This window comes from Quercus lobata, chromosome 6, assembly GCF_001633185.2.
Source record: "Quercus lobata isolate SW786 chromosome 6, ValleyOak3.0 Primary Assembly, whole genome shotgun sequence".
Lineage (NCBI taxonomy): Eukaryota > Viridiplantae > Streptophyta > Magnoliopsida > Fagales > Fagaceae > Quercus > Quercus lobata.
Window position 1 is genome coordinate 21,119,718 of NC_044909.1, and position 11,240 is coordinate 21,130,957.

The 11,240-nt window shown below is 35.8% G+C and overlaps 1 protein-coding gene across 1 annotated transcript; it reads right to left on the minus strand.

Moving 5' to 3' along the window:
- Positions 1-995: 995 nt before the first annotated feature.
- LOC115995076 lies at positions 996-7,001 on the minus strand. The gene is made up of 6 exons (XM_031119497.1): positions 6,176-7,001; positions 4,839-5,011; positions 4,535-4,619; positions 4,219-4,449; positions 2,131-2,303; positions 996-1,554 (listed from the first exon to the last, which is right to left on the minus strand). The coding sequence occupies exons 1-6, from the start codon at positions 6,635-6,637 to the stop codon at positions 1,428-1,430; spliced, it is 1,251 nt and encodes a 416-aa protein (XP_030975357.1). The 5' UTR covers positions 6,638-7,001; the 3' UTR covers positions 996-1,427.
- Between the last annotated feature and the right edge of the window lie 4,239 nt (positions 7,002-11,240).

Sequence of the window (11,240 nt, forward strand, 5' to 3'; positions counted from 1 at the left end):
AAATTGTGGTAAAAGTTATGGCACAAATATTCCTAATATAGATTTCTTGGAATCTAAAAGGTTTGTTTTGGGGGCTCATCAATTGCATATACATCAAAATAATCCCCCGGATAAGAAGATGGTATTTGGTGTTTTGAATTCATATTGCATCACACTCAAAACATAGGTTATTATTATTGATTTTTGTACAATGGAAATAATGCAGCATGGTCACTTATAAAATAATAATAATAATAATAATAATTATGCAACATGGTTATGTGAGAGTGATGTGGCTATGTATACAACAAAACCAAAATGGAGCTTCGACTAACAATGATATATTTGAGAAAATCTGTGAACACAACTTCTGCTCCATGCTTGACGTCACTTAATATGAGTGATGAAGAGAAAATTGTGAATTCATGTTAGTAATCGGTAGTCACTTACAATTTGCCACAACAGAGCAATGACAAAAATAATCGCCAAAAACATTCCTAATTTCTATATGTATTTTAGTTTCCTTATGGGAGATCATGGAGATGAGAGTCCTTTTGATGGACCTGCTAATACAGTTGTTGCTAATACAATCGCCCATGCTTTTCCGTCAATTATGATGCAAATGAGCAATGGAGTACTGTTGGTGTTATTCAAGGTGCATTTGACTCCGAGACAGTTACCTCACATGAAATTCAAGAGTGACTCAAAGTTTGTACAAGGGCGATATTGACGACATTACAAAGCCTTACAATTTTTAAGTGTTCAAGAATTTGCAATATACAATTATTAGCAGGTAAATAATAAAAAGCATTTGTCATGTAGTATTAAATTAAATTATGTGCAAATGCATGGCGCTAGCCTAGAAGTTCTAGGGCATTTGCTTAGAAAAAGGGAGAAAGATTAGTGCAAGAAACAAATAAAAGCTTTTATTGACTCACAGGAGAAAGTGAGGCTCGATTTTATCCACAACGCTTATCACATCATATGTTCAATCAGATTTAAATCAAAATGAAGCCTCAAACGTCATTGCTTGTCTTATTGCATATGTTCCATGCTTTATTCAGCATATCTGAAACACCTTCCATTCATGTACTTATCAAACAGGAAAACATGAAAAAAGAAGAAAAAAAGAAACACCTTTATTTTCTTTTTTTCTTTTTTGGGTGCATAATGCAACATCATATTACAAATTGGTTAAAAATTTTGTTTTATTTTACCTAAGCCAGGATCCCAAAATTTGGGGACTAAGGCTTTTGTTGATATTGTATGCGCAGAGTGGACTCCAAGTTTCAATTATAGCCCTATGACTACTATTGAACCATGGCTAAGTAAACAACCACAACATTATTGGATAATTTTGTGTCCTTGAGACAGACAGGGCTTCTGCTTTTATGCTTTTGCACCTATTAAGCCTTAATTCTGACAACTGGTCTAAGTCTGCAAAACAGTTAAGCATTTGCAGCATTCATAGCTTGTTCATGGAGACGAGGTATCTGTATGCAGTCTTGCATTGGGTCACCTTCTTCCTCATCTTCCGTCTCCCACAGGAAACTAGCATATGCTGCAAGAACATGACTGAAAAACAAAAGAGCAAAACACGTAATGTCATATATACCTTATTCTTTTAATATTTTATTTGTAACAAGAAGTGGGGAGGGGAGATTTGAACCCTGGTTCTCCTTCTAAGGAGAGCAAATAATACCATTGAGTTACAACTTACAATGCTCTTAGCATAAGTACTGAGAACTTCCTTTTGCTTTTGGAGTAAAATATGAACTTATAAATTGCCTACTCTATGGAGACTTTTATCATGTAATGGAAGCCTATCCACCAATGTCTGGAGAATAGGATTTGCACAAGAGAAGTGAGTTAGCGACAACTATTGGTAACTGTCCAAACTTTAAGTATTCTAGATCCCTATTTTTCAATTTCTTTACAAGCCTTTGAAGTGGCACCCAGGATTATCCAATCATAAATAACCTTTTAGATGGGGCTAATTTAGAGTTATCTCCTGCATGATCATGATACAAGTGCGGAATGCAAAGTGTGTGCATTAAGTGTGAAGGATCATGAGCATCTAACATAATGAGAATATGGGAAAGCTTCTAAAGTTTGAATAGAGAAGCAAGGAATACTGCAGGAAAATTGTACCTATCTCCAGGAGTAGCCTCAACTGCTCTCTCAAAGTAGCACAATGCTTTATTTCTATCATGATGAAGTTCCCACACCAATTTAGCATACTGAGAAATGATTTCACCATCCCTAGGATCAGCTAGTATAGCACGCATGTAAAATTCCTCTGCTGCTGGGAGGTCTTCCTTGGACTGCAGGTTAAATGTAATAATTACATAATTGATATTGGATCAACTTAATGCAGAGACACTGATTTAATATACCACAAATAGGTCAATCATAGAACAAGCAAGCGAAATTAAGGGGAGCCATGCATCATCTTCTCTACACCTGTTTTTCTTATCCCAATCAAGGTTCATGTGCTTTATGGTAAGTGATATATGTTTTTAGAAAATGTTAAGATAGGTATTTCTGTGCTGCCTTTAATTTGTACTCTAGGTCAAAAATTTATCTTGATTTCATAAAATGGGCTACAGACCTGCAACAACTAATACATACATACATATATATATATATATATATTTATACTCAAACATGTCGTTTGGGCAAAGGTACCCATAGTAACTTGGATGGATATATTGTAACCGAAAAAATGCAGCTCCTATCATCAACCCTGTGGGGCACAATTCTCTCTCGAGTTATTTGTGTTCATGGATTACTTTGATCTAAAACTTGAAGCAATGGATTCATTCTGAAAAATGATTCATAAGTGGTTATTAAAAGGAGCATTTTAATATTCTTTTGAGTCCATTTACCTAAATTTTCATCTTCTTCTCAGTATTTTTCAGCAAAATCCAGCTAACTTCATGTGTAGTCATCTTGTTGACTTTTTTGAGGTAGGTAGATAGCGGGGGAGGGGGAGGTGGGGTTTGAACTACAGACACAGGGCAACACAAAGGATGCAATTACCACCGGACTATCACTTGAAGGAACCTTGGTTATCTTGTGGACTAACTATTGATGATGGATATGAAATTTTGTGAAAATTATAATCCAGCTTTGGGACAGTTCAGTGGCTTTTAGTGTCCTCTCTTTGGGGCAACAGAGAGGGCCTATAATTTTTGAAAGCTTAAAATGCCAAAATAGCTACAAATATAAAGAGGCATATGAAGTTTCTGATGTAGTCTCATGATTTCTTGACTTGGGCGAATTTGTCTTGGCTTAATCACTGAAAACCATGGAATGGTTGCCATCTATCCAGACTACTTAATCAATAACATCAGGAGCAAAATTGGTAGGATTTATTATATAGACATTACCTTTCAGTAGGAGTTAGTCACAGACATTCATATAACATGTTTGAATATATTTTAATGAATTTAACTACATGTTGAAATCAAATTTTCAGCCATGGGCATTAGGTGCTCATTTTGCTGAAAAATTAGTAGCAAGAGATATGTTTCTTTATGCCAAGATGTATTTACAACATTACAATACCCCCAACCTCCCCCACCCCATTACAATACCCCCAACCTCCCCCCCCCCCCCCCCCCCACACACACAAAAAAAACCGCCCTAGAAGGAAAAAGGAAACACACAACACACACACACACACACACAAGCAGTTGTATCCATCTGTTACAACTCACAGTATATTTTAATCTGTAGTAAGAGCGAAAGGACTCTTAGCTGACATTAATCATAAGAACTTAATGAAAAGGCTAACTGAGAAATGGTATCTCAGTCTAGTAGGTGGGGAAAAATCAGATTATTCAGAAACTTTAGTAAAATCCAGAGCAAAAGCATATGCTTTTCGTATTACTAAAAGCGTTAGATCAGTGTTAGTCTTCCACATAGCTGGATAATGAGTAGGCCACCTATGGGATATGCTATAGAACTGGGTTCCATACAGATGGTGATCTTAAAATCTGTTACCTGTATTGGAATCAATGAGCTCTAGCTCAAATGACACTTGCTCTTCCCACTAGAATGAGTGGAGGGAGGTTGTGGGTTCAAAACTCACTAGTTGTGTGCCCAACTTACCAGTAATAATTAAAAAAATATGTTATCTGTATTGGCCTCACATTCTTGTCAATAGTTGCTCAGTTTAATGAGATGACTATGAAGAGTTGAAACAAAATGGGGAACAGAATGTTCTTATCTTACCTGACACAGGAATTGAGCATAATTTCTTAGAAACAAGGGGTTGTTAGGGCTCTCATCAATCATCTTTTTATAATACTCCTCAACATTGCCAACTTTGCTGGATTCATCTGCAGTAGAATCAGCAACATCAATCCCAAGTGCTGCTGCAAGGTGTAGGGATGGACTAACTAGTCCAATTTCTTCTTTGGATGTTGAGATTTCAATTTCTTTCTTACGTTCTTCCTCTTCCATCTGCACATAATATGCAAGGCATTAGATCAATCCAACTATGTGAAACATTTTCCAGAGTCATCAATTCCTCTGACGAAAGTAACACCTGAATGTGATCTTGACGTGCTTCATCCTCTTCCCCGTCACCCCCTATTTCCCAGAGGAAACTAGCATATGCTGCGAGAACATGGCTGGAAATGAGACTAAAAGGTTAGTTTTAAGACATGATAAACAATCAGGTTGCCAAGTTCAAACTAGGTCATCTGGTTTCTGCAGGTCAATGACAGGTTTTGCAAACAACTGAGGCTAGAATTTAATCCAGATCAATTTAGTAGAATCTCCAGCTGTTTGAAGTACAAACTTAGGGTTGTATTTCTTTTAGAAGCCAGATGGAGAAAGGAAGTACTCACCTATCTTGAGGAGCAGCTTGAGCAGCACGTTCAAAGTAACTCAAGGCTCGATCTTGGTCATTAAGGTTTTCCCACACAAATTTAGCATACTGAACCAAAATTTCACCATCTTCAGGATCTGCTAGTGTAGCACGAGAATAGTATTCCACCGCTCCTTGAAGATCTCCCTTAGACTATCATATAAAAAAGAATAAGAAAAAAGAAGTCCACTTCATGCATAAGGTGAGAAATCAACATCTAATTGCAAATGCACTGCATCCCTTCATTGAACATGATTTGGGCATTAATGGTTATTTTTCAATATTTTTTTTATTCCTATTAATTTCCTGTTCATCCATAATTGACATAAATATAATGCTTCTGCAATTGAGTAGTAGATCTTTCTAATCAACAAAGTTAAACTAAGTTTCAACATACACTAATTTCAGCTTTACCAATAAACTATTGGTTGGCAGGAGAAGATTTGTGAGAGACTATATAATTAGGAAGGAAGCATATAATGTCTCAAATGATGGTTTAATTGGTTAGTGGGGCATACATGTGTTAGCAATGGAAACACATCATAGACCTGCAATTTTGGTCTGCTCATCAATCCGATATTTCAGTCAATGTTCACATCTTAACTAAAAATCCTGCTTTGGATTGAGATTTGGTCCTCCAAAATGAAGGTAATTCATTGAAAGTTTCAGTTGCACCACAGATCTGGACTCTTCACCCAAACCCATACGAGTAATATGTCTACGCTCATGCATAAATTATGCTGTTCGAGACCTCCTCCTCATGACATGAACACACAATTGGCCTTAAAACCTAAGGGCATCAGAGCAGCCCCCCCTCATGTCAAGGTTTCTTCCCCTTGAGGCACTTTTGCTCAGGTATAGTGGTGATACATTTTGGAAAAGGGTCATTGGACGCACATAGTTTATGGTTAGGCCTAGCAATAGGACTATAGAAAAAGTAGCAACTGCAGCAGTAACAGCACTGCCACTGCCGCCACCAACAACAATACTAGTACAGAAGCAAACTGCATAAAAGTACCCTCTGAAGTAAGGTCTATTTAGTGTGTAGCATAGCCTTTGATTTTCGCCACACTTGGATAATTAGAACAAGATTTTTAAAAAGCTTGGACCTTCTGCTCATAATCCCTATTATCAAGCAGATCTGATAAAACAGGGCAACAACAGGAGTTGAAAATAGGTATTTGATCAATCTATGGGTGCACAATCAAGGGTAGAATTCACATGTGTTAGTAGTTCATAGTTCCTCCTAATTTTGTGAAGCTCTAATAAGTTTATATATTAAGAAAGCAGAGAAAAGATGAGAAAAAGAAGACTAACCTGCAAAACCTGAGCATAGTTTCTCAGAAACAAAGGGTGGCAAGGATACTGATCAACCATCTTCCTATAATACTCTTCAACATCACTGCTATCATCGAAGTTCGCAGGAGATAAAAAGTCCCCATCAAGCTCACCACCACCAATACTAAAACTGTCAATACCAAGCCCAGCAGCAAGATACATGGAAGGACTAACAGGTTCATTTCCTACTTCAACACTTAGATTCTGAATCCCATTTAAAACTTCCTCCTCCTCATCCTCCTTCCCCTCCTCAATCAACCCTATACTCTTCTTATTACCAAAACTGAATTCACCACTACCCATAGCTTCTATGCTGTCTCCTATTGTAACAGTTCTCTCCTGTTCTTCTTTGATAGGATCTTGCAGCCTATTATTATGCTCTCCATCTTGAAACTCATCAGTTGAAGTAAATATCGAGAAAGATGGTGATGTCTGTAACATGGTGGACCCAGTTAATTTGCTATGTTTATGAAAAAACCTCTCTTGGTTTACTTGAATTGCCGAAGTCTTCTATGTCACAATAAGAACCACTATAACTTAAGCCTTCCAAGTTACCATCAGACCAAGCTCGTCGAAAGCCAGAAGATTCAGAGAAGTGGGAAGCACTGTTAGAGACTGGAGATGAGCTGCATGAAACTTGGGAGAAAGAAAGCTTTTTGAATGGTGATCAAACAGTAGTGGTGGGCGTTTGTTGCATTTTTTATTTGTAGTGTCTAAGTCTCTGGTGGGACTGTCTGAGAAAGGTAACCGATGGGTTCCAATATGTGGGGTTGAAGAGCTTCTTTTTAGTAGCATTTTATTGAAGCTTCTAGTAATTTGCTTGCTTAAGATTGCATTGCAAGGTACAATTGCTTTTTGAGCTGTGGATAAGAAGAGCTTAAAATATCAATTTAAAATGTATAAAATAGAAGAGAACACACAAATTCAAACTCTTATTCACTATAATTTGAGTGATTAATGATTAATAATACTACTTGATTGTAGTTAATTGGTACATGTTAGGTTGACTCATTTAATTACAATAAAATAAACGGGTTATTTTGAAATGGATTGGGATTCTAAAGTTTAATTACTCTTGAGTTTAATACTAGAGACACAAAAAGTCTCACAATTTTTGCCACAACTTGTCACGTGACGAGTTGTAAATAGTAAAAGATAAATAGTGGATCCACACCTCCACCACTCACAACTCATCATATGACAAGTTGTGAGATTTTATGTGTCTCCAGCATTAATCTAGAAGAAATATGTACATAATTTGTGTCTACACTTTATTGGGTTGTATTTTGTATAGAAAAGAAAAGTTGTGGAAGTCCATGTAGCAAGATACTTGTGATTCCATTTTAAGAAATGTGAAAGACTGATCACATGAAACTTGATTTACCTTTTTAGTGCTTTCTAAAGATGCAACCGTGAAACAAGTGACCTGTTAGCACTTAGCAGTTAGCACTACTAAAGATCTCACAAGACTTATTTTAAATGGGGTGACTTATCAGCAACACTTTAAAAATGTCCCATCTATCTCGGAAATTTCAGTGAGCCATGTGCCAATCACGAGATCGGATCAAAGGCGTATATAAGTAGTATATTTTTTTAAAGAAAAAAAAAAAAAAAAGTTCTAAGCGGGATTTAAACTCAGTGGGATTATTCAATAACAAATAAGAAGATTAGAAATTTTATTGATGAGTCAAACTCATCCTCTTGTAGCCACATTTCTTTGCTACAGCCTAACTTGTAAATTGTAATGTTTCAAGAAAATGATATGAGCTAAAAGTTTTGTGACTTAGTAGTATAATCTGCTCTCATTTATAAGGAGAAGCAAGGTTGAAATTGTCTATTTTATTGCTGTTACTATTGAATTACATATATGCTAAAAACACCAATGCATTGATGGTTCTTCCCCCTAGGCAAGAATTAATTTTGAGAGGCTTACCAAGAAATAAATAGAAAAAGAAAGAAGTGAAGAGCCTTCTTTTTTTTTTTTTTTTTTTTTTTTTTTTTTTTTTTAATAAGACATAGTAGCATTTTAACTTATAACATCTGTTTCATGATGATTATTATTTATTAACAAGTCAAGACAACAATTGATCTTTTAAGATAGGCGGAGTTTGAACTTTAAATTTCTTGTTCGACATCAAGAGACAATCACGAAGCCAGAATTTGAGTTTAGAGGGGGGAGGAATTTATAAGTGATGCACACATACAAACATGTGCAAGCAAGTTCTTGAGACTATTTAAATAATAAAAATCCATTCATGTGAAGTCTAAGCGATATTTTTAATACAAAATAACAAATTTGTTATATTGTGCTTACCTATAAGGTGTTTGTTTACACACCAATAATCCATTTTGTGGTTTTATTTTTCAACTCAAAATATCACCTCTGCAAAGATTTTTAGTAACTAGACAAACCTCATGCACTATTCATGTGAATTATGATATTTTGGTTAACAAACTCATAGTGTGTATTTTATTTTATTACTTATACACAAATATTCACAGAGAAGAATAAATTATAATAGTAAGAATTCGAGCTTCTTTTATAATTTTGTACAAAACTTAGGTTCAATTCTTTGCGCATGTTTCCCAATTTAAATTCAAACACTTGGTTGCATACTTGCATCAACCAATGAAACCGCAAATAATGTTCTTTTCCAATAACAATTAAGACTAATGCAACTATGTGTTTGAATTTAATTAAAGAATTGAATGCACTGCACCTAAAAAATTATGCCTAAAAGCATTCACATCAGTCTAGCCAAATTAGTCTGAGGTTTTTTTTTTGAGATTTTTTTTTTTTTTTTTTTTTTTTTTTTTTTTTTATAGAGAATATCAACTTATAGCGTTTGCTCCTGATGATGACTCTTTATCATCAGACCTAGACACCAATATGTTTTGGTGTAGGTGTGGATTGAACCCCAAATCTCTTATACAAACATTAAAGACTTTACTAGTTGAACTAATTGGAACCCACAAATTAGTATGAGGTTAAAAATATAACTAAAGACTCTGAAAACTCTCACTTATCAACCTCCTCAATCTAGCCTAAAATTTTAGAAATGAGAAGTTGTATGCCATATCCAGCGAGCACCATTCCTCGCCAAAACTAAATATAAAAATTTTTAATCTCTCTCTCTCTCTAGTAGACCCATCTCTCTCTCTCCCCTCTCACATGTTCTCTCTCTTTCTCTCTTCCCTTTCCTCTTCCTACTATTTTCAGGCCTGCACCCTTAGATGTGGATTATAGTAGTTGCGGAAGTTGCCGATCTGAGATGGGTTTGCGTTTTTGGTGAGGTTGAAGAGGCTGAGGTGGGTTTATGTTCTTTGTGGGTTATTATTATTTTTTGTGATTGAGGCATCTAGGTTTGTGTTGTAGTTGAGACATAAGGGTTTTTTGTAGATGGGATTGTGTTTGTAAAGGAGAAGGTGGGTTTGTGTTTATGGATGGTATTGGTGGTGCGTTTGCAAAGGAGAAGAAGCCAAGAAGGTGGGATTTGGATCCTCTCCATTTCTATTTGAAATGGGGAGTGTCTAGTTAAGGGACCGGATCTTTTTAAAAAAGATCTATGGTCAACAATGTGACAGCTCATAACTTAACCCAATATCAATCTTAACTGTAGTTAAACACTTAAACTAAACAACTCTTTAACTCAACCGGACAAAGTCTATTGAAAAAAGAAAAAATAAAACATAAAAGAAAGAAGAGAAAGAGTCATAGTTGTTTTTGGAGGGAAAAGTGAAAACCAAAGAGAACACATCTTAGAGAACACATTCATAGATTCAGATTTTTGATTATTTTGGAGGGAATACATCTCAGAGGCTGTTTTGAAGTCTTACATTTCCAATTGAATGTCAAGGTTACAAATTGTAACACTTTGATTCCATACATCTGTTTCAGAAAAATTGAAAAATCAGATACAATCATACAAATAAATGTGAAAGCCATTATAACTTGTCACTACAACAAAATGTATTTTTAGTGACGAAAATTAGTGAGGAAATATTTTTCGTCGCTAAAAATATAGCTTTAGTGACGAAATATGAATTTCGTCACTAATAGTGAAAAAAATTATAACATTTAGCGACGAAAAATAAACTTCGTCGCTATTGAGATCTAAAAAATGGGCGCTAGTGGAGGGAAATTTCGGCGCGAGTGTAATTAATCTATAGCGACGAAATATTTTGTCACTAAAAGTTAAAATTTTTAGTGACGAAATATTTCGTCACTGTAGGTATTGTTGTAGTTAGTATTAGTGACGAAAATTCTTTCGTCGCTAAAAGGAAGAATTAGCAACGAAAAATATTCGTCACTAAAAATAATAATAGTATTGCACTTATATATTTTTAGTGACGAAATATCAATTCGTCACTAAAAGTATGCTACAGAGACGAAATTAGAATTTCGTCGCTAAAAATCTTGACAAAATATGGTTTCTTTAGTGACGAAAATAAAATTCGTCGCTAAAAGTGTAAGAAATTCTGGACCTTTTGTGACGAAACATAAATTCCTCACTAGAAGTGGCCTTTAGCGACGAAATGTTTTCGTCGCTAAATACCACTATATATAGTCCCAAACAAAAAGCACAATACATTCACCCACTCAGCCAAAAAAAAAAAAAAAAACATTCACCCAGAAACCCAAACAAAAAAAGAAAGAAACCCAAACGGAAAAAGAGAAACCCATTCAAGCAGCTTCGAAGCGTCGCCGTCAAAGAGCTCAGCGTCGCCGTCGAAGCGTCTCAACGACGTCGTCGAAGCTCACTTAGAAGCTTCGCCGTCGAAGCTTCGCCTTGTTCTCAATCGACGGCGATGGCAACGCTTTGAACCGTCTCCAAATCGCCGTCGAAGCTTCGCCTTGTTCTCAATCGACGGCGACAGCGACGCTTTGAACCGTCTCCAAATTGACGGCGACGCTTTGAACCGTCACTGATTCTCGACGATTCCCATTCGTTGCCGATTCACTGATTTGGACCATTCGTCTCCAAATCGACGCCGACGCTTTGAATCGGTAAGGTTTTTTTATTTTTTATTTATTTTTCTTTCA